This window comes from Solenopsis invicta, chromosome 8 (genome assembly GCF_016802725.1).
Source record: "Solenopsis invicta isolate M01_SB chromosome 8, UNIL_Sinv_3.0, whole genome shotgun sequence".
Lineage (NCBI taxonomy): Eukaryota > Metazoa > Arthropoda > Insecta > Hymenoptera > Formicidae > Solenopsis > Solenopsis invicta.
The window spans coordinates 7,131,920-7,157,057 of NC_052671.1; the positions used below are offsets into that span (position 1 = coordinate 7,131,920).

Below are 25,138 nucleotides of genomic sequence, written 5' to 3' on the forward strand. Positions count from 1 at the left end.
GTCGCGGCAATCGCTGAATCGCACTCGAAATACTCGAATGCGCTCCGCATTTTCCCGCGATCTTTATCGCTAAAATGGCGAATCTCGTGCACAAACAGTTATTACGAGTGTTTCTCTGTTGTGACGCATTAAACGTAGCATGAATTGCTGTTATGTGATTTCGATAATCCGATCTGTGACCGGAGTCCACTGAACACATTTTCTCTTCGCGCATTTCACCGGAATAGCAATTCATTGGGCGCATAATTATTGCCAGGCGCAAGCACGTTTTCGTTCTGCAACTGAATTGCGTCGATTATATTTCTCATAACAATTCGCTATTTCGATCATTTCTATAAGTGGTTAAGGTATTTCGCATTTTATATCTCCGCGAGAAATAGCTACGGCCATTTTGTCACTTCATACGTTCTCGTTGCTTTCAGATTCGCGAGATGGCTCTTGGATAGTTCTCCTACTCCGCGGTCAGTTACGAGACGCGCCGCGGCGATCGCTGAATCGCATTCGAATCTGCTCCGTATTTCTCACGATTTTTTTATTGTCTAAAAGTGTGAGTCTCGCGCGCGAAGTTATCGCGAGTGCTTCTCGTAAAATCGGATTTGCGTCGTAACGCATCGAGTGTGTGAAATTGCTACTATTGTGTTTTCGACGTTCCGCGCTGTATAGAGAGTCTGCTGGGCATGTCCTCTTCCCGCAATTCGATGTACATCGCATTATTACCAGGTACGTGTACATTAATTGAACTAAAATTATTTCTTTATTGCGTAACTCGCTATTTATGTCATTTGAAATTGTTGCTGAAATACTTTGAATTCCACTTCTTTGCGAAGTGTAGCCGCAGCCATTTTGTCGATGCTTCGACCTTTCGATACTTCGAGAATCGCAATATCGTTCGAATGCCGGTCGGTCATGGTATGCAACGAGACGATGTTGCGTTTAGATCGCTCCGTTTCATTCGATCGCTATTTTTCGTAATCGTTATTATCTAAAAATAAATTTTATGCGCGAAAAATTATCGCAAATATTTTTCATAAAATAATACGTGCTAATTTATTAACTCTTTCGGTCATAGCGTATTATATGTAAGACATCATTTTATTTTATTTTTTTAAATTATATTATATAGTATTTATCAATACTTTTTGACTATCTAAAAATTCAATCTTGACTTTTTAGTAATCATTTATTTAATATTGTTAATGTTTTTGTTATATACAAATTAATACTTAAAAAATACTACTTTTTACATGAAATTCATTTGTACCGTGAACTATTTTAGACAAATGCATTTTTTTTTTTAAATAGATACATTAAGGAATAAAATATGATTTTTGCAGATTTTTGGCAGGATCAATTTTCAACAATTTCCAACAAAAAGTTGAAAAAGTGTAATTTGTACGAATAAACGCACATTTGCGGTAACTTGAAAAATGTATACGTTGGGTATTTATGTACAAAGGTTTTTAAGGCTGCTAATTCAAATTTTCTATTAAGATTTTGTATTCAAAACGGTGGATTTAATATGACGGATCAAATAGATTGAATTTTCAAGTATTTTGTCTACCATGTGAGATCTACCATTTGAATTTTAGAAATCTGACAGTGGATTTGATTTCAGTAATTCAAAACCCGTAATAATATGATGTGAAGATCTGCTCACTTCCTAAACTGACTGAAAGAGTTAAAAATTACGCTTGATAATGCGAATTAAATATTACCAAATATATCACGTATACACATTTATAAGTTAAATTGTTTTTCATACTTTATTACGCCTAGCAGTCGCTTAGTTGCTTATCGAATTTTATGTTTTATTAAATAACTGCTGCGATAAAAATTATTCTTTGTTGACGGTATCAATATTTTGAAAATTATCTTTTCTATATTTCGAAAATTGTATTTATACGATGGATAGTATACCATTCATATATAAATCTGAACAATATATTTAAATCTAGTCTATTAATTGTATGTTAATTTTAATTTTTACAATTTTAATGTAAAAATTAAATTTAACATATAATTAATAGACTAAATTTAAATATGTTTTATACAAAAATACTTTTTTATATTTTTTTATTATGACGTTTTTATGAATCAAAGAATTGTTCTTGGTCATTTGACGATTACAAAAATTTGCACAAGATTTTTAGTCTGTTTGACAATGTAATTAATCTCTTTTGAGCTATTTTAATACAATCCAAGAAAATGTCTTTCAAAAACTATTTGTGTAATATTTTAATAATAATATTTTAATAATTAAATATTTTGATGATATTTAATAATGTTTTAATAATTAAATATTTTGATAATATTTAATAATGTTTTAATAATTAAATATTTTGATAATATTTAATAATATTTTAATAATATTTAACATAAAAAATTAAGCATTTAAAAAACATTTTTTTTACAAATCACAAAAATATATTTCTATTTGAGACAGAAAACTCAGAAATACTGCTACAAGTATTAAGCGAAAGGGAAATAATAAAATTGTAATAACGTAAATTATTTTTCTATTTTTATATTCATTAAAAAAACAATGTGAAAAAAGTATATACTGAGAAAAAATATCTTAAAACAAAAAATATTACTTAATATAAAAAAATTATTTACTTGGTGGGTCCTAATAGCTTTTTCACTTATTTGTAGTCAGATCAAAACTTTCTTAATTGAAATATTTATGTAAATAAATGAAGAAATAGTTTTTATCAAGTATTGTTTCAGTTCTAAAAAAAATATTTACTGTTGGATTATTTTTATATTCAAGATAATCAGATTTTTCTAAGTAAATCCAAGAAAATAATTAAGTTTAATAATATTATTAATTCGTTTGTAAAATCATTATTTAAATGTAAAAAATATAAAAATACAAAATTATATATTTAAGATAACATATCTATTTATTTAAAAAGTTATAAATATTTTTACTGAAACAGAGCAAACAAATCTATGCTCGCAAATTATATGCTTTCAAGTAAATGTTTTTGCATTACAGAAAAAATTGTTTCTCAGTGTACATGAATATTTCTATATGATATTAAGACTTCTCTTTCAACCTAGGAAGATAAATTTTTGTTGCACCGCGCGTAATTCTGGGGTATCCGGTGGAGGGTCGATCGTCCATCTCGGCGAGACGTAGAGACGACCCGCGAATTCCAGGTTGTATTCCGCGCGAGATGAACGATGGCCGATCTCGGCGGATGTCGTCCTGGGGAAAGCCGGTGAAGCTTTCAAAGGAATCGGCGAACGTTCGGCCGCGTCTTCCGGCGGGTCACGCTCGAAAGTGTTCGCCGGAAGTCCCGCTTTTCTGCATTCCTCCGCCAGCACCTACGGTCAGTGACACGGCGGGCACATTGAAATTCGTCTGCGGTTCGCCTACTCTTTCTTTCTTTTTTCTTTTTTCTTTTTTTTTATTTCTGTCGTGCGCGACTCGCCAACCGACGGAGTTTTTAAGGTACCTGGTTGAAAAATTGCCCGGTTAGGTGCTCGTACTTCTGCGGCCACGATCGTCGCGACAGGCTTTCGAGGAAGTTGGTTTCCTTGCTGAGATGTTATCGAAATAATTATCTCATTACTTTATACATGTATAAGAATGACTTTACATTACCGTTACTTGAATATCACTAAAATTATTGTATTGCACTTTTACGGCGGACGTATTACCGAATATTATCAGCGGTCACTTTGTTTTTATTAAAGACATCACCGCGTTTCATAGGGATCACCCTCTCGGCCACCTTCTTGCTTTCTTTATCTTGTTTTTCCTCAGACATTTAGACGGATATTTTTTCACGCGACGAATGAAGTCTCCAATATTGAATCTGACCAAAGCGTATGCGCGGTTTGTTCGATACCTCGGATTGTTGCTATAGTTATCCCGCGCGGTAATATTGAAATTCCCGGTTTATTTTCCGAGATAAACATGGCACTTTTTCAACGCTTTCGCGAATCACATCGTGAATGAAATCGGGCGAGTTTTGTAATTCATCGATTGATCAATCGCGTTATGCGCAAATGCAGCTTTTATAGAACAAAATTGCATTTGCGCATAACGCGATTGATCAATCGACGAATTAAAAAACCCGCCCATCTTTGCAATGAAACACGAAGTTCCATACATCAAAAGTGTCTTATGAACAATTTCCAATTTTCGAGTTATATCAAATATCAGCGCAATTTTTTGTTGGCGTCGTAAATTTTCCAATTTTGCTGTATCCAATACGTATCGCGAACTATTCCAGAAGACTATCGAATTCGAAAAGATGAAATGGACGAGAATTTCACGATTTCGATGAAGACCTTGTAAAATCCGTTATCCAGTATAACATTTGTCGTGGTCGCGGTAATTTCGCGGTTACAAAGCCGGTTGAAACGGGGACGAGCATCAGAGTATCTTCTTCGATTGTCGAAACAGGAAATAATCAAGCGAACGACGATAGCATCTATCTAGCCTAGGATACGTCTACATCGACGAAGTCCTCCTAAGTCGACGTTCGAGTGTATGAGGACATACGACCAAAGGATACACTGTGTAGAGCGTATATCGAAGTAAAGAGAAAGAGGGAAAGAGAGAGAGAGAGAGAGTAGAGGGACGCGTTTATGAACAGGAGAGAGACCGAGAGCAAGAGAATGGGTACGCTGCAGAGTGCAATGTACCCAGATTACGACTAATCTGCACCCGAGACCGCTATTCGTAGCGCCTGTAACTTACATCGTTTAAAACATCAGCCCGTTCAACCCCTGACTTCGGCGCCATAGTCTGCGCCTTCATCGCCGTCGCCATTCTCTCCCGTCTCTCCCTCTTTCGATGTCGATCTATCCGTCTAGCCATCCGTCTTCCTTCGTCGTCGCAGCCTGCATCTCCCTTCGATTTATACCCCTGGGAAAATCGCGCCGTCCTCTAGTCCTCCTTCCTTCGTTCCGAAATTCGAAAGTTCATCGCCGTACTCACTCGCTATCCTGGCGCAATTATCTAGTTTGATGCTGAAAATGCAAAGCAACGACATTCCACATAGAATAATATGGATTAATATAACATGAGATGTCGTAAAGATATCTAAATAATTTTAGAAGGGTTGAATAGTAACTAATTCCAAAGTTAAAAGTAAATAGTTTTTAATGCTAGTTATTTTTGATAATTTTTAAAATTAGTTATTTTTGAAACACATAAACTATATTTATGTTTTTTTAACATAAACTTTAATTAACTTTTTTCATAAGTTAAAAAATCTATGTAAAAGAAAAAAAATTTATAAAAGCAAAATACATTCTCACATAAAACAAAAACAGTATTTTTTTGATATTTTACATAAATTTAATTTCTAAATAAAATATTAAATTTGTTTGATGATCAATATTATAATTGTTTTGAGTTTCGAGTAATCTAACTTTTAAAAATTTAATAAATAATACTTTTTAAAATTAACTTTCAATTTAACTTCAATTTAATCTGACCGTAACTTTTAACTGAACTAGCTCTTTGTTCATGTAAACTTTCAACGTAACTAAATTAATTTCATAAGCCATTAATTGTTTCTAAATTTAATTAAAAAAATGAATTAATTTACTTTAGTTTTCGAACACTGTCTTTATATATCTTGTATGTTTTTTCATATTAAATATAATTCTATATAGTTATTTAACTATACTTGAACAAACTACGTCTGTACAAGCAAAATGATATATGTATAAGTGTGTCCAGACATACTACGTCTATTTTCCATAATATTTATTATTTATTTGGTTAAATCCGCAAAAACCATAGTGTGAGATGTGTCGAAATACCGAAAACCTATATCGATTTACCTGTTTGAATAAAATCTTGGGAAAACAACGCAGTGTACGGCCTACGAATGATTCACAATTATTTCGACTGTTAGAATGAATTAGAATGCGAACGATATACACGAGGATTTTTAATCAAAGTTTACTGCGCCCCGCTTATTTAGCGGGAATCGATTGGAAATTTTGCTTTGCCTTTCCAACCGCAGACGCATATTTCGTACTTTAGACGGGGCTTGTTTTTATCTAGTATCAGGATTAACAGAGCTTCCTCTAACCGCTATAAAATAGTCATATAAAAGTCTGATTGCGGGAGGGATGACCGAATGGGAGATCGCATGCATGCATGCATCCTACCGACCTTGATGCAAATATATCTGCGCATCAGTATTAATAAATGCGATAACGTCTGCAGCTTGCCACGCCATTGTTCCATGAAATTACAAACATCCAACTCTCGGCAACAATTTCCCGTTCTAATGAACGGGCAATACAAACGCACGAGCGTGAATTTTCGACCAAATAACCGTGGACTTATGCGGTAACAAATTCACGCGTCGCGCCGTGTCGTCGAATGTAATTATCTCATTTCCATCGCGTTTCATACGAAATTATAAGAAAAATGATCTCGCGATTTAGACGTGAGAGATTTATGATAACGTCGGTGAACTTTCGATCCCAGTCACTCGAGCTGGTATCGGATGGCAGAAAAATGAAGGAACGTCAAGGCGGGAACAGGTGAGGAAGAGGGAAGGAAGGGGCCGCGCGGAAAAACTCGAGCAGAGGAGGTGCAAGTGCGATCTTAGCCGTCGTCAGAAGTGCGAAAGAGGCGGAGAGAAGAAGAGAGCGATGAAGAGAAAGGTAGAGAAAGGAAGGAGAAAGAGAAAGGGGGGGAGAGAGAGAGAGAGAGTTGGTGGGTGTAGAGACACGGCGGGGCGCGCTGTAAATTACAAGCGGAGCGCCAAACCGCTATGGTCTTCTCTCGGTGGCGCAGGGGTGTCTAGACGTATAGATAATGCCGGGTTGGCTTGTGCGGCGGGGTAGACGCAAGCTAGACGGTCCCCGGTTGATCCAGTCAGCCGAACCAGCCAGCCAGCTACTACCCGAACCAACCAGCCAGCCAGCCAGCCAGCCAGCCAGCCCGTCCGCCAGCCAGCCAGCCAGCCAGTCAGCCGGGTTACGCTAGACACATCGACCATGTTCCGTTTCTCTTCGTTTCTCCCGTTTCCACTATCTAGCTATCTATCCGCGTCTCTTTCTCGCGTTCGCCACGATCTACACGGTGGTCCCAAATTAAACACAACTTTTAATTTGGCCGCCGAACCCTGTGATAAATTTGCGGCCGATTTCTCTATGGTGAAAATTTGATTGATAAGTTTTGCTACCATTTAAACCTCAGCAGATACCACAAAATTCTATCTTTTTGTTACAGAAGTGAATCTGTTCGTTACCTCATTTTAAAGAAACTCATTGAAATGACAATATTTGTAAAAAGATCATTTTAATTCTATCACTTTTTACAAAAAATTGTTTTCTACGCTTTTATATTTTTACATTAATTATTGTTATGTTTTAAGTATACGTAGCAACGTTGCTAGCATCATTGGGTTTCGAAAGATTTCACTTTGAGAGTTGCAAATCTTTCGATAACTAAAGTTTAATAAAAATTAAAGTCTCGATTACGAAATAAAGAATAAAATTTGATTTGATAAAAATTGATTTGATTTAATTTGGAAGCACCCTGTATGCGCACTGGCTGCGTCCTCGTCTTACCCGCCTATATATGCAACGCAACCGGATTTCCCATCGTTCTCGTCGCGCCAGCCGGCTCACGGACGAGAGGGCCTCTTCGCCTCTCTCATGCATTCGGCGCGTCCAGGAGATGCAAATCCCCAATAGCATCACCTGATATCCAAGATCCCATTGGCAGCGATCGTGACGTGGATGATGCACGAGAACGTCGCCTGACTACCAACCCCTCCTCCCGCCCCTTCTCTAGCTCTCTCTCGCTCTTCATTTCTCTCGACACCCCCGCCAACAGTCACTCGTGTATGCACCGCGAGCGCATAGAATTATTCCGTTTCTCCGCGTGCCAAGAATCTCTCTCTCTCTCTCTCTCTCTCTCTCTCTCTCTCTCTCTCTCTCTCTCTCTCTCTCTCTCTCTCTCCTTCGTCGCGTCCTAGAAAACGCCCCGACCCTTCAATGCGATTGCCGTACTCTCCCGCGCTGATTGCGATAGCTGCAATCTCGGAAAAATAGGAAGCTTGAACGTTGCTCATAATCCTCGCATTGCTAGACGTCTAGACTTTCGTATTAAGAAGATGAAAAAATTTATTCCTGACGCTTTTCAATGTTAAAAAAAAAATCGGGCAGTTTTATTTGTACGTAAGAAACGATTTTTTTTTGCTAACGTGTCTAAAAATTTAATTAAATACAGATCTGAAAATAATTTTGTTGAATCATCAAAATGACTATAAAAGATGTTCAAGTACAATGAGCAAAGCGGCAAAAAGTTGTCATTTCAGCAACCAATTTAAGCGCCCTATATAATTATTTTGATGGTTCAACATTAGTTTGAGATCTGTGCCTAGTTAAATTTTTAGACATTTCACGCAAAATCGTTCTTTCTTGTATGCTTAACAGCGACATTATAATTTGTGCGATATCGACAAATATTATGATTCAAATTGAGCCTCTGGAAATACAATAGCGCTTAAATTTTATATTAAAACACGAAGTCAGTTTCTCGTATTTTCGGATCTCTGCTTTTAATCAGTAGAACCCTTTTTTGAGATATCATTACGTATTCTTTGGGAAATTAAAGTCAGAACTCTGTCGATTATATCGAAATTCTAAAAATGGCGTACTAACTTTACACCGATAATATTGGCTGTGTTCTGATATACTCGTATACTGTTAGTACTGAAAATATATAACAGGTTCGATGTCATTATCTATATAAAATTATCTAAATAATTATTTTGATGAAATAATGACTTTATATTATTTTTATCCGCATTGAAAAAACGATTTCGTTGAGAATACAGATATGAAAATAATTACGTTAAATCATTAAAATAATTACGTCGCGCTGAAAGAAGGGATAATCAATATTAGTGTATAATTTTATTTTTTATCTAGATAAATTTGAAATTAAGTTACCTTTATTTTTATCTTCTAAAATACATTTGCAATTTATCTGACCCTAATATAGATAATTTTAAAGTCTTTTAATTTTTAAAGCGCATTACTGCATACGCGCTATGTAAACTCCATATTTTACCGGCAAGGTATAACGGAATATTTTGTTGCGAGATAATTTTTACATAAATAATTCTTTTTCTTCTACATATAAAATATCCTTATGGAATGAAGCTAGATTGTCAATGTAGACACGCAAGACCAATGTAGACACAATAGCATTATGGCGATAGTATCATGATTTTGTGCTTCCCATATAACGTTGCAACTTGATACCGATGCGACGGCGTTCATGTCACATCAGCGACGCAAACGCGCGCGATTTTACGTCACGTAAAGTTTCTCGTATGATGTATTTTTTACCGGAAAAACCCAGCAGACGTTTACGGATGCGCTCGTCTACACGTACGTGTATACGCACCGAGACGTTTCGATCGTGGTGTAACGTGTAACGTGTAACTGCCGACGTAAAGGAAGACAGGCCCGGCGCATTAAATTGGATCACGACGGAGCTCGCACGTCGCCGAAGGTAACGCCGTCGTAATCGTTTTCCGTATTTTTCACCGAGACGTGGGTCCTTCCCGCCATCGCCGCCGTTCCGCCGGCGGGACGCGGTTGTTTATCAGAACGAGGCTATAACGAGGGATTAAGAGCACGAGATACGGCGACCAACGTCTGCATCCTCTCCTCTTCTCTCATCTGCATCTCCCAAGCGCGGCGACGGCGACTGCGGCGACGATGTGGTGGCAGCCACCGCCATCCTTCGCTAACCGCGGTGGCGTTTTAATCGGCCGACTCTCCGATGCATAAATCTACGTTAAATAATACGGCAGTTAACAGCGCCATTAAGCCGTTCGAGATACCACCGCGAAACCGAGAACGCGAGCCGCCGCGCTCGCAAAGTCGGTATTTATCGATACCACCGAAGCGACCGACGTCATTCGCGGACGACGGCGCGCAATGTCGCGACGCGCCACCGAGAAATATTGTATTGCTTTGCTAGTTCACCCCATTCGCGCGTCCGGTGCGGGCAAATACCTCGCGCTTTGCGACCTCATCCTGACCGCCGCTTTCATTGCTCTCCTCGTAAATCGCTCAAAACATAAAATACCACTGAGTTAATCCGACGCGACGCTGTACGCATTGAGAGTTGAGGTAGCGACATGTTTTATACAGTTTTACAATGGGAATAAAACTATCTTCCTATACATAATTACTCTTTCAAATTGTATGAGTACTGAATACCGTGTAGGAAAAAAATCTATAAAAAAATCTATCAGAAAAGTTAAACAAAATAAAGTTTTGGATCAAAATTAGAAATAAATGTTATTTCAATACGTTACGCGATAAGAAAAAATACAATTAATAAAATAAAACTTGCCATGAAAAAATATTCGTAGTTTATTGTATCAATGAATGTCACACTTTTATTGCATTCGCGTACACTTTTGTTTTAGCGTGTAAAATATTTTATAAGCTTTCCGAACAGCATATCATTTCTTCTTTCTTCACGCCGTTTGATAAACATAAAATAATATTCTGAATGGAAATAGATCATTATTAAAATTATACCGCGACAAATTCTATCGTCATACGATAGTTTCGGAATTATGAGGAATCAATTTTTCTTATATATACGTCCGATTCTCTCTGGAGTGATGATAGCTCTCGCCAATTACTATCGATTTGCCGTGGACGAATATCTTATAATGGTACCATCGATCATTACGTTTTGTCAGCGCCGTGTCGTTGCGCTCGGCGCGAAAACGAATAAAGATTCGAAACGGATACGACTCGTTAATCAACTGACCCGGACTCGCGCGTTCTCGTTTGGCAGGGGAGACAAGGGAAGGGGAACACCTTGTTTCCGGTGGCTTAATGCCACGCGATGCGATTTGTTTCTCATTTTTGTCATTCTCAAACGATCGTCGGAAACGATTCGAGTCGTTGGCTACGATAATCTCATCGAGGTGCCGTTCCTCGACCGAACTCGGTGTCTTCGTTAATCATGAGACCGACCGACGCGACGTGTCTCGCTCTTAACGACGAATCCCCTTTGATTATTTCTGTTACGGAGCGCCGAGGAAGTAATTCGGGGATATTCCGAAGGATGGGAAAGGTGGCATGGCAGTCATCGCTTCGCGGAGTAACGCGGCCGATTGTAAAGCCGCAACCGTACGGCAATAACCATAACTCGCAAGGACGCGTAGCCATTGCTACATAGTAATCCCTCCCTTTTGCCCTTCCGTCGTGGTTTCTTCCTTTTCCGCGCTTTAACGAGCGACAATCAACCTCACCGCCGCCGCCGTCGCCGTCGCTGTCCCTCCGCTTTCGCGACCGCGCGATCCAATCTCATCCGCGTGGCACGACGAACTTTTTACAGCTCCAACTACCGCTCCCGCCCGCGAGGTCACGAGCCCCCGGGGCGCGGTGCATGGGTACCCTCTCTTCTTCGCGAATTACGCGAAAACGGTAGTCCTCCGGCAGACAGTTTTCTCGGCGCGACGCCGCGCCGTGTCGAAATGACTCACTATTTCCGTACCTCGGCCGTGAAACAAGAAGTTAACGCCGCCCCTCGTTTGCTTCCCTTTACAGCCGCCTTAGTCTAAGGGACGCGATGAGATCTTATCTCGGTTGACTTCTGCCGGTTGCGCTTATGCACTCATCCGGTGCCCCGAGAAAAACGACGACAATGGCAATGACTCCTGTCCGCGAAAATTACGTTAGCGTAAGTTATTACGTCTGGAATATCGTATATAGGTTTTCTCGCGATTAAAAATGTTGCGATGTATTGGTAACAGTTACGTATTAAAAGTAACTCTAATGTATAAATAAAGGAAAAATGTTTTAAGAAGCTTCTAAAATAAATAACTTACAATCTCAAAGAAATCTGTACACTGGCGAAAAAATTATTAAATTTTAATAAATATTTATTCGAATAGTACTAATAAAATATTTAAAATTTTTAAATGCAAATATATATTTATTTACAAAAATTACTAATTTAATTTGAGCATCACTTTTTTTTATAGAGTAAATATTTATGTGTTGTATAAGTAAATATTTTATTAGTACCGATCGAAAAAATATTTATTAAAATTTAGGAACTTTTTCTCTCAGTGTATTCATAAAATTACAGAGATACTTTTTCAAAAGATAAAGCAAGTGCGTAACGCATTACGTCATTCGCCTAAAATTGTAGAGATACGAAAAGTCTATTGTAAATCTCTCGCGTGTTATTTCATTCAACATACAAGAGAAGTTGATACTGTAAACGTAGTAAAGCCGAAAGTTTCCAAGGCGAATTTAATGATTCACTACGTATTACGGAACATGCGCGTTTACGCCTGATAAGACGAATTAGACATAACAAAATCAGGCGATGTGTGCAAATGTTCACACTCTTTTCTCGCCGCTCGTGTATTTAATTCGACGAAAACATCACCTTATCACGCGCGACTTTTATCGCCCGACTCCTTCGCGTATGACGTCCGCGAGTCACACAGGCTGCCTTCTACAAAAGTCCACAGGAAATCGCGTGAGATTTTAAAATAGCAGAAAATAGCGGAAATTTACTTTCGACTTGGAAGATACTTGGGATTTTTCTGTTACTATATATATTGCACGTATCTGATGAAAGTAGACTCAAAGATTCGCTGCGACTTTTATCTTTACCCACATGTCTAATTGATAAATGCATACGAGCGCTTTGATAGAGAAGATGACATCATGGTATAACATAGTGTACGTTTTATTTGCCAAGCGTATTGCCCAAGCGTGCCTAGACTTTGCATTACGACATTCGCGCTCTTGAGAACTCGTCGCATCTCCAGACTTGTGTACGAAAGATTGCTTGCGTTTGCGTGTGTCGTTTGTGCAACGCGCTAGTCATACTGAGACTAATTATTGCGCTAAACCTTGTCGAAGACTTTTATCAATGAAAAAATTGTCGGAATTAAAAATTACGAATTGTGTTATTTTTATATTGTTGTACTTTTAAAATCATAATTCTTAGATGAAAAAAATTATAAGACTTCCTCCTGTGTACATAAATACATAAGTATGTAAATTGTACAATCGCGTGTGAAAAAGCGTGAATAGAACAGAAAAATGAAAATACTAAATATGTAAATATATGAAATTAATTCAATGCTAAACGTCTTATAAAGACGTTTAGTATTGAATTCATTTCACATATTTACATTTTAATTTCTTCATCGCTCCTCAATTACACTGAAATCGTTTGGCAAGATCATCAATTAACGTTTGGTTGAATAGCGATCAAATAAATTTTATAGTTACTAGTATCAAAAATTTAGTTATATTTAACAAAATTTTTTGTAATTTGTTGTATGAAAAAAATTATTTGGTTAAAACAACTATATATCAAGTTATTATAACTATAAAATTTATTTGATTACTGTTCAACCAAACGTTAGTTGATTTTACCAAACATTTCTCTCAGTGTAAACAAAACGATTAAAGATCAATGTTCGGCATTCACACGCTGTTAAATATTAAAATCAAATTTAAATAACTTCTTTGAGTTAAATAACATTTTGTTATATTTTTAACTTCTATGTGTACCGAAATTTATTACTTTAACACAAAGTATGTAGCTAAAAGCATAACTTTGTCTAATCAATTCAGTAGTTAAATTGCTTAGTTTCAAAGTAGTGTCCGTATTAACGTATGCACCTATAGTAAATAATAAATTAAATTATCGGAACTTATTTAACTTCATTGTTTGAGTTTAAATTGACGACATATCGAGTAGGAGCAATGACCTACGAGAATGATTAAAAACAACTCAAATTGGATAGAATCCGATAAGTACTACAAATTTCATAGTGCAAACATGCAAAGAATAGACAGATCTATTATTTCGCGATTTCGTGATGCAACGCAGGACGATCGTTCCGCTGTCGCCTATCGGACGGAAATGCTTAAATCGCACTTTAATTCTATTCGTCGGAGCACGGCGCCTTACGTACGTGGTGAAATTCCGAAAAAAGGCAGATCAAAGCGGCAGGGGGAGGCAACAGCAGGGCTGTCTGTTGCAGACGCGAGATCCATCGTCGAAAGGAAGACGAAACGACTCGAATAAAAGCTGAAATCCTTGGAACTACCCTACGCGAAATCGCCCTGCGCACCGAGTATCACGTCCGCCACCCCGTACGACGCCTCCTTGTACCTTCGTAACCCCCGTCTCCCCCTCCCCCGCCCCGACGTAACTTCTCCTAGTGCAATTCGCCCGCGCCAGACATCAGACGTCCTCGCCGCAGTCGTAGCCACAACAGTTATAACCGTTGACGTTTTTGTCCCTCGTTTCATCGCTGCTACGTCTCGCATTGTCTCGCGGAGATCTCTTTCTCTTTTTCTCCTCTCGCTCCGTTTCGCACAGTTCATCTGATTATCTAGCTACTTGCAGTCCGTTTGGTCTTCAATTAACGCTTTAGCTCACCATTATGCCCGTCATTGAGAAAGTGCTCCATTAAGTTCCGTCTTATTAAATATGAATGTTTAATTCTCCGAATATTATTATGAGTTTCGCGTACCTACCTCTTAAAGTGGAAATGGCACAGTGGACGAAGAATTATATTTAGAATACCTCGATGGTCTCATCGATACTAAAATATTGCGAAGTTATTTCTGATTTATTTACGTATTAGAGTAGCTACATTGTAAATTTATTACGCAGATTATTTTTATGAAAATAATCAATTAAAAATTTATCCAATTATCTCAACTGATTAAGGCTGATTATTTTTACAATTTTTTTTTAATAACAATTAAATTTTGATTAAACTTTTTTATTTCTATGCTTAGCGTTTGCAGAAAGTAAATTTCTTTTTCTTAATTTTAAATACTATACATCTTGCTGATAAACAGAGTACTAAAAAAATGATCTTGCATAATTTTTTGGCTGTAAAAAATTAACTAAAGTAGATAAATGATTAACAAATATTATGATACCTCATATATTTGGTGCTTAACCAATTTAAATAATAGATACAGAATTTATATCTGAATCATTTGTGAAATTAAAAAAAAAATTTTTTTGTGGCATCTATTCATGTTAAAGCCAATCATATTTGTTATAAAATTTGACTGTATAATTGGTAATAAGACTTAAATTTTCCAGAAGAATTACTATAAATTCTACATGTGATAAACAATATTTTAGCAGATACAAAACATCGCGATAAATTTTTGTTGTGATATCTAAAAATCTGGCTATATCAGCAAAACATTTTAAAAAAGATGAAAATAATATGGAAATCGATAATATATAACAAGTTAAAAAATATTTATTTTTAATTTTTTCTTTTATATGGATAGACAGATAATTTTTTACATTTGTTTTTTTTTTATATAATAATAATAAAAGTGAAGAAAATATTATTTAAAATATAACAATTTTTATATTTTTTATTTATAAAATTTTAATTTTTTAAATTTTATTAACAAAATTTCTCTCTTTACAAACATCTTTAGAAACATCTTTGTATATTTCTCTTTGTGTAAATATAATAAAAATTTTCTTTGTACATATAATAGGTGGAAGAGGAAAGTTTGAAGCTTTAATTAATATTATATTTTAAGGATCCTTTTAAAAGAAGAAAATGAAAAACTTCTAGTCTTGTTTGACTTTTACGGAAATTTCATATTTACTATCTCCTATTTATATTACCTATTTTCTCTTTGATTCTTGGCGGAACAAACTTATTCGCGATGCTGTGCTGCTTACAGAAAATGATTTAGCGCCATAATCTCAATTTAAAAGATGGACCTGTATGGTTTTTGTAGGAAACTATATGTGTATAATCTCAATTTAAAAGATGGACCTGTATGGTTTTTGTAGGAAACTATATGTGTATAATATATATATATATATTAGACACATCGCTGAGACTTGCAAGGTCGTCGTCAAGGTGCCTCGTTCTCGAAAATGGATCGATGCGGCCGTCTCGAAGAAAAGCGTTCGTTTATAATTCATTGGAATTGCAGAGTATAAAATCGTAAGAGATTATATATCCCCCCCTCTACTCCGAATAAATGAATAATACTAAAGTATTAACATTTTAACGTTGTGTAATTATAATAATCAAAATCACGAAGTAACGTATCTGAAATCTATAACACAATAATTCAAAACAATTTCGAAAATTTCCCCTATATTTTCAAAATTGAAAAGAAGCTGAACAATTTACATGCTGAATTTCGACCGTCCTCGATCGTCGGTTCATTCAACGTCACCGAAGGTGACTTCCCAATCCCCGAGCGAACTATACTGTCGAGACGTAACACGGGGATTCCCGATACCGGAGAAGGATCTACTGGGAGAAAACGAGACGAGACGGGACAGGACGCGGTACGGAACGGGACGAGACGAGACGGGAGCAGACGAGCGCAAGCTATACGTCGCGATGTAAGGCGTCTAGACGCCCTAGTGAGCGTGCCACTTGAAGATGCCGTCTCGCCTGAGCAAGGATCGCGTTATATCCCGACGGAGGTAACGTAGGAATGTTCGATTTCGTATGCGAAAAGGAAGGGGTGGCGGGGGAGAGGGCGAGGGTGAGCCGGAACAATGGCGTAAACGGTATGTGCATGTACGTTGGTGCGACGCGACGCGCGGGGCGTCGCGACGCGTCGCGTCGCGTCGCGTCGTATCGTGTCGCGTCGCCCTAGACAGACGGACAGACGGCGGCGCTGCGGGAAATTACGTCGCACGCACGGAACGACCACGAAACCGTAACTCCTGTCCCCGTCTAGCCCCCTCGCCATCCCTCCGGGGCATCAGGGTCCTGATGTCCTCCTTCCTGCCCACTTGCGGACGTCGGTCAGCCACCTGTCCCCGCCGTATCCTGCTCCAACAACCGACCGTTCGCCGCCTCGTATTCACGCTTCCGGGAGGCCGACGATCGCGCTTCCGGGAGAACACCGGCGAGATATACACAGATGGCCACTTCGACTCCGTTTATTTTCGCGACGAAGGCTGTCGCTTACGTGTTTACGGACTATCTCGAAACGAATGTCCTTTTAATTACGCAAATATCTCTTCTTTTGCTAATTTGAAGATGAGCTTTTTCTAACAGGACATATCGAACAAATGATTATTCGTTGCATTTTTATTTCCGATTTTTAGCACAATGTTCAGCTGTATAACCTAAACTAAATCTCGATTCACGAATTTGTCATAATAGAATCTACTTAAAATTAATTAAAAAATATAATTTAGCTTATGTTTGCGAAAGCCTCTTTATTCCTAATTATTGTAATTACATATAACCCAATGTACTTTGAAAATGTAAACAAATGGACGAAAAAATCAAGTTAAATATAATTAAAAAGGACCATTTTCTGAATCTAATTACTGACATAAATCGGCAACAATCACTTGCAACAGGTTGCTTTTGAACTCAAATATTTGAAATATTATGACAATTATCACGAGTACTGTAGCAATTACAATAATCCCGCGTTACGAAATAATTACGATTGTCATAATTACTGTAATTTTTGAATTTCCTCGATTTTAGAATGCGAATGGATTAAACGAAGAAGTAAACACATTCGTGAATTCGTGCGGATATTGAAGACGTAGGCGGTGAGACCTTTATCGCCTTGATAGCCCTGTATTCTTTTAAATCGTGCTTGCGAGCGACGCAGCAAAGTCGAATTACACATCAAAGAGAATGAGTAACGCTTGCAACGTCAGGAAATCCCGCTTTTATCTTGCATACGCGTGATCTTAGTAGCAATAATTTCCTTTTGACTTTGTAACGCATGCCGGCGAAGCGACGACGGCGGCATCCGAGCCGTCGCTATATGATTTGCATGTTATTAAACATTAATTCAACACACATTAATTTAAGAATGTTTGGGTATACATACAATACGAGCTAAAAGTTATCGAAATTTAAAAGTTGAAGACTTTTTTTATCCTCTTTTTTTCATGATTAACGAAAAAAGTTTTGGTTATGAATTTTGCGAATTGCTCTGAAACCAACTGCAAAGAAAAAAACAACGAAAAATTTGGTTTTATAATAATGATTTGGTAATAATGATTTTTGCAGCAAAATCGACCATATTTTGCTGCAGTTTTAAATAAATAACTTTTAAACGAGTGAGTAAACGTAAATTAACTTTTGCACCAATATTAATTAGTTTTATTAGCATATGTAAAAATTTTTATTTATTTTGTAATGCTACTTCCTCATTAGGTTTGCAAATCAATACTACAAAATGCGATTTTACAAGAGAATCAAGAGTAAACGAAAAATTAAATAACTTTTAAACCAATAAGAGAATTATGCTCAAATTGTACACAGATACTCAAACGTAATAATAGAATAATCTATGAAATTTTTATATTTTTGGTAATGTTTGGAGATATGACACATATATACTTAAACTTACAACCCCCCTCTTCCCCCCCGAGTGAACGTGAGTAAACGAATTCTCAATTGATTGTATCAAGTGATGTTGAAGTCATTTTTACGTTTTTTCGTACAAACTATTTTGCTTTTTTAAGGAAAAATCGTTCTTTTTGGGATCCACGGAATACACAGTGCTTATATATATATTCGACAGGAACTTTTTTCTGTTTAAAATAATCATTAGGTACTACAACGTTCTATTACATAAAAAAAAAATATTTAATGATTTTATACGATTGTTCTCCAATAATGCATAATAATAAATAATTTGTTAAATTAAAATTAAAATAATACTAATTTTAAATAATATTTTAAAAATTAATATTTAAAAAATTAATTTAACATAAATTTTGAAACATTTGCCGTTTATCTCTTTTTCAAACAATAAAAATTTTTCTTGTTTTCGAAAGTACAAATATATTTTTACTAAATCGTACAATATCATTTGCTAAACACGCAATACTTTAGCTCGGAAATATATATTTAATATTCTGCGACACTGAAATAATTTTAAATTGAAAATGAACTTTTCTTAACGGTACGAAAACATCGCCGGCGGAAAAATAGGAATGGTCGGCGTGAGCTTCTTATGAGAAAACTATGGAAATGACAGATGTCTCCTCATCTAGAATACCTTCGTCTCAACCTGGGCCGACCCAGCTCAGCTCGGTCCAAGTGCGAACTCTCTATCGTCACTTGATAAAAAACAGTTCGCTGCATCCCCGGTTCATGCCGATGCATTGGCGTAATGCACCACAGATTTCGATTGCATCAAAACAAGTTAATGCAACTTTATCGTAATAACGTGAAAATAAACGTGAAAGACAAATGTAAAAATGTTAATCGCTTCTTTAAGAGACTGCCTTTCATATCATGTTTTTAATATTAAATATCTTCAGAAAATATATATTTATTAAAAAGAGACTCGTACATCGTATTAATACATCTGCAAATATTATATATCATTATTTATTTGTATATCGCATAGATATTACATGTATTGATGAATGATATCAATGAAAAGATCAAAACATCAAAGAAAAAAATGCGTTTGCAAAAAATATCCACAACTATAAGGCTGTTTTTCATCATGCAATTTTGGAATATCGTTCGAGACTTTGAACTATGAATAAGCATTTCCACGACACATCGCAGCAGTCACCTGGACAGGCGACCGATGCACATTGGTCGTGCCTTGCATTTGTGCCTCGCATATCTAATCAGGACACGTGCGTTAGCGAAGGTCGGTGCAGGTGTGAGCGACGATGATTCCGGGAGGTCGCCGCGACGTTATTGTGCACGCTTGCGTCGATTTCCATCGAAATGTCGTCGAATGCGTCTCGTGTATCCCGGTGTGCGTCGACGCCATTGTAGAAATTATCCCCTGCGACCCCCTGGACCGTCTGAGCGGTGTCTAGCCAGCGCCCCCTACCTCGAACCGGCTCGGCTGAGCTCTCGCCCCCGCTGAGCCCTCTCTCTCACTCGGTCACCCTGTCCTTTTCCTCGCCTCCCTACCAGCTCTCGCTGTCTTCGTCGAACATCACGTTCGTACCCACGTTTCCCTCGCTCTCCCTCACGGGGCCCCCTGAAACCCAACCAACCAACCAGCCCGACCAACCACCCGCCCACCCACTTTGCCTAACCCGTCGGCGTCGCCACCGACCCCCCACCGACCCCCTTTGGTACCCACAATCTCTCTCTCTGCGCCGACCTTCTCTCCTCGGTCGTGCGGGGGTGCGGGGATGCAGTCTAGCCAGCGACTATAGTTCCCGTGGTACGGCAGCGTTATATTATATACCGGGCGACCAGATGCATCGCATCGAACAGCTAGCGCGAACTACATCCCTTGAAAATTCATCGATGGGCTGGATGATGCCGTCGCCGTTGAATCGCGGAAAAACTGCTTTCTTCCACATTTGCTCTTCTAAGTGCATTCGCGATTCTCTCTAGAGCATTGTCTAGAGCGTTGAATCAATAGATTGCACTTGAAGCTTACTGGGAAAGAATTTTTAGTTCGAGGAGACTTGCGTGTGATGTCATTACTTGCATAGACCCATGCGAATAGTTACACTTCAATCGAATATTAAACTGGTAATAATAATTTAATAGCGTTCCCTAATAATTTGTCCAATAATAGCATAAATTTACAAAATTCAAAGACCTAATTGCTATCTACAATGACTGACTAACAAAATCAACTATTCTTATCCGTTAATACCATAATCTTTTCCATAATGCTTTATTATATAAAACTATTTAATTATTTATTATTTAATTATTACATTATGATAGTTTCAATATTGTATCCAATAATGCTCTTCAATGTTTAAATGCTTGTAGAGTAATCAATTTCTGAAGTACACTCTTTGATAAAAAAGGATCCAGACCTGCGTGCAACTTTTTTTGTCAAAGAGGGTGTTTTACTCAACACGCGATGATTAGGATTTAAAAAAAAAGTCTCTGACTCGGCTAAAAGACTGACAGTTCACACGGATTATTCACACAATCTGTTCGCATCCAATTTCACGATCAATGAATGGTGTCCTAAAAATAAATTATACCCATTGAAAAAAAGTTTTTTTAGTACGTGGCTTCATTCGCGTTTAAGGCACATCTATAAGGTACAATATGCCGATTTGTTCCGCTCGGTGGGATACAAGATGTTAAGGCTGGTCGTCTGCGAGCCTCGTGAAACGCACGAAAACAGTGACTCGATTCGATGGGATCGAAGTGATTTAATGGTCTTGCGTATTAAAGGAGCTCTAATCCCGTTAGCGAGACGGGTCAGGTGGACCCGGGAAAGGGGGATGATCTTGTTCGAACAACGGTGTCTCGATGTTTGTGACTCATCGGAAGATTTAGTGACCAGACTGGGTTGTCCTTTTATAAATTTGTAATGTAAAAAAATCATGAATGTAAAATCGTGTCTCGTGTTAATTGAGGATAACTTCAGGTGAAAGCAAAGTTTCGTTTATGGATAAAACTGCAATAAACTCTCGAATGAGACATCTGCTGATGCAAAATCTTATTCCGAATTTTATATCAAAAAGATTTTTTACTTGTATTTTATTTTCAAGACACAATTTCGATTAAATACTTTGATTTCTAGGATTAAACGTCTTCTGAAACAGAGAAAGACTCGTCGACAGAAATTGGACAGTAAGATAAGCTAATACGCTTCAATAATGGTTACTTTCTGCATGTACGGTATAAATGTGTGTGTGAGAAAATTAAATAATATCAGTTGGATATCGTGATAGCCGTGCTGAAAGCTTTTCTCGTCTAAAGATTTCGCTACGGCATCATTCGCCAATGTCTACCAAACCGCTACCAAGTGAATGGTGGAACACACGCGACAGCAGGCTCTCTTGCGCTTTTCAGACTTACCTTCTTCTCGTCGCGTGACTTGAGACGATTACCAATACCTTTGGCCTAGCAGGGAGCGCGGTTCGTTTAGCTTCACTTTTGATTGGGGTAGGTCCCAAAGCATAGCCGAGGCGTTATCGCGATGCAACGACTACGAAAGACTTTCTCGTCTGTGCCGTGACGAGGTCAGTGACGGAGTCGACCGTTAATTAAGACTTCGAATACACGAATCCTACGAAGATCCGCAAATATTAATGAGATTTGCGGAATCAAAGCCGTAATAGGGGTTGTTTTTTTTTTTTTTTTTTTCTTTCGACGCAAGAGACGTTCTATTCCCTCGCATTTTCCTTCTGTTTAACGCCGGTAAACGTGAAGAGGCCGTCAATATAAGGTGCAAATCACGATGACATATTTAACGTCGAGAACATGTTAGCGAGAATAAGTATATTTTTAGGCAACATTTTCATTCCCACTTAGCATTCGGTCGATTTTGGTCAAGCTACGAGTATGACTAATACCACGAGCGCGTCGAATGTCAACACGAGACGAGAACCGGTGGCGGGTGGACACGTCCAGTGCTAAATATGCGCCGAGAATACGCGGCCTTTGTCTCCTCATGCGTACGTACGGAGTGTCGGTGTCAGAGCGGCTGTTGACTTTGATATCGAGGTGAGCCGTTATATGTACGTAGCCAATGGTAACGCCGGCAGGCAGGCTATCCCTGGCAGGGCAGGAGCCAGATGGTTGTCGTAGGTTAGTGATCGATAAAAAACCCATTTCCCCCGTGTATATGCGCGCGCGATGGCCGTGCATTACTACTTCTATTACAAGCTCTGCGCGCGTTTTACCGTACAGGGGGTTCGAGTGGCGTCATCGTCATCGCGAGATCGTTTTGTTGTGTTCGTTCGCGCGGAAGATCAATGGACGGGCACGACGGCGGCGGCGGCGGCGGCAACGGCGACGGCGACGAGCCGAACCGAGCCGCGCGCGCGAGCAGGCCGACCGGGGCTTATTGAAAAGCACGGAAATGGGACGCACGTATGAGCGGTAATACGACCAAGGAAGTGCGCACAAACTGCACGTTCAATGAGCACCCTACGAGTTCGTTCCGCCGCCGCCGCCGCCGCCGCCGTCGCCACCGATACGGGGAACCCAGGATCGAGACGAGACGTAAACTAGTTGAGTATTCGTCTGGGGTCGCTGTTCTTGTGTCAGGGGTGAAATACCACAAAAAGTATGATTTAAGATTGTCTGTTATTCTTGTTATCGATTTATATTATATTTATTATACGACGTGTCTCGACATTCGAGACGAATAAGATTGTAATGTAAAAAGTTCGTGAAAAATCAAGTAATAAAAGTGCATTTATTTAATTCACGAAGTAATTTTTTAAGTACAAATGTTTATTGTATACCGTCTAATAGCACTGGATGTATCGTACACTTTGCGATCACCGACACTGAACAGACATCTAATACCGTTGCACGTACATACGACACACCGACAGTCTTTTTAATCAACGTTTGTGATTGGTTGTGCGATAAAATTTTATATAGCTACTTGATGAATAAAGAATATAGTATAAATTTTTATTATTGGATTTTTCATGACTTTCATGTCTTATTATTCTCGAATTTTGGGATATCATGTATCCTAACAGCACATGATATCGAACGAATATTGTGATATTTTACAAATATACGCACGATATCGCTATATTGTACGAATGTTCGTACGATATCTGGAATATTCTAGAATATTCATACGATATCTGTTAGGGTACATCAATTGAAATTTAAATTAAACACGCAAATAAAACTTGGGTTAGAATAGAAAGACTTCAACATTACATTCTCATTCTATATTTCTAACGTCCATTTTCACCAATGCAGATTAACTTCGATCTTGGTTTAACTTACTCTTTATTTTTTCCTAGTTTTAAGAATTAGTTAAATTGAGATCAAAGTTAATCTGTAATACATTAATGAAAATGGATTTAATTCCTGTGTTACGCCATCTTCCTTGCATATAGATACAAGTTGTTTGAATATTTTGATTACAAAATTCGTAGGTGTATATTTTTGTCATTAGTAATACGTACATGTGACGTTATTAGGACAGAAGTTTAATTATCCCGATGTGTAGCATAGGGTCGCGCAAATATCGTTACGATTGGCGCGTCGGGAGATATCTCAGCGCAACCCTTGCTCAGCCCTTCCCTGCGAGAAACACGCAAATAAATTGAACGTGTGCGTCTCTTTTACGACATGGTTACAATGTCTGTCATCAGTAGAATTGCTGTTCTCGCCCGATCATATCGAGTTACATATAATAATCGTGCGTTCTCGCGATATTATCTAAAATATCAATACGAAATTACGCGATGAAGTGTGCAGGTAATTTATTTGATGAATATTATTCTTCGGGGATCATCGGGGATAATTACATGCGTGCATCTATTTTAACAACGTTATGTTTAAATCTGTGATGCATAATGAATGTACGATGTACAGAATATTTATACGCATAATACGCGCAACATTTAATTATCGTATGTAACGTAATAAAGTTGAGGATGCGGTTCAATCCTCCTTGTGCTCTCTAAAAAGACACGTTTGCGTAGTAAATGTTTTCACGCATCTCGAGGTAACAGCCACACTCGTTTTTAACGTACGTATGCTGCATCTCTCGCCAATCGGACTGCAAGTCGCGAACAATATTTTGATACGTAAGCGCCGAGTGTTACCCGGATTTTTCCCGTCTCCGAAATCCTTTCGTGCGCGCGCGGCAATATGATGTAACGCGGCCGATGTACACGAGACCGTTCTCGCGCAAAAATACGCGAGACGCACGTACGCACGCACGCACGTACTACGCATGCTGGTATGCGCGCTCGAACGAAAACACGCCCGTGTCTAAAAATAGTCACGCGTGAGTCAACTCGTGGGTCTAAATAGGAGGTTCGCCGCATTTAGAGCTCGTATCTAGATTATATACGGTCCACATACGCGAAATAACCCAGAAAATACACGACTGCCGAAAGAGGGTCGATCGTAACGCAGCGCGCTGACGCGAACGCGTCCACAGCGACGCGGTGATGGCGCTGCGACGAGACGCGAGAGATGGGTCGGGGAATAAAACGCGACAAGATACCAACGCCTTCGTGTACATACTCGCGGGCGAGCGTTAGCGTGAAACGTCAGCCGCAGAATTTCGATGCTCCCTTCGCGGCCGCGCTGCGCGATTACCGCGCGTTTGTTATTCATAACGAAATTCGCCTCGATACTGGCAGGCTGCCCGTACACAATGAAATAAAATGAATGTTTTTTCTTCTCTCTCTCTC

At 38.3% G+C, this 25,138-nt stretch overlaps 1 protein-coding gene and 1 long non-coding RNA gene across 9 annotated transcripts in view; one reads left to right on the plus strand and one right to left on the minus strand.

Annotated features, from left to right (window-relative positions):
• The first annotated feature begins 18 nt into the window (after window positions 1-18).
• The window catches only part of LOC105197165, a 60,863-nt gene continuing 35,743 nt past the window's right edge, over window positions 19-25,138 (plus strand). The window contains exons 1-2 of the long non-coding RNA XR_003268811.2: window positions 19-347; window positions 423-720. This is a non-coding gene — a long non-coding RNA (uncharacterized LOC105197165). The remainder of the gene's footprint in view (window positions 348-422; window positions 721-25,138) is intronic.
• LOC105197173 overlaps window positions 2,844-25,138 on the minus strand; it is a 173,800-nt gene continuing 151,505 nt past the window's right edge. For 3 of the 8 annotated variants that reach the window (XM_011163421.3, XM_039452902.1, XM_026136098.2), the window contains 2 exons: window positions 4,715-4,986; window positions 2,844-3,330 (listed from right to left, as the gene is read on the minus strand). In XM_011163421.3, the coding sequence (XP_011161723.1) occupies window positions 3,055-3,330; window positions 4,715-4,834 (396 nt within the window). In that variant the 5' untranslated portion in view covers window positions 4,835-4,986 and the 3' untranslated portion in view covers window positions 2,844-3,054. Of the gene's footprint in view, window positions 3,331-4,714; window positions 4,987-5,808; window positions 7,180-13,979; window positions 14,666-16,199; window positions 16,510-21,815; window positions 22,383-22,422; window positions 22,858-25,138 lie in introns of those variants that run through there. The other 5 variants (XM_026136101.2, XM_026136102.2, XM_026136103.2 and 2 more) reach the window with 5 other exon arrangements.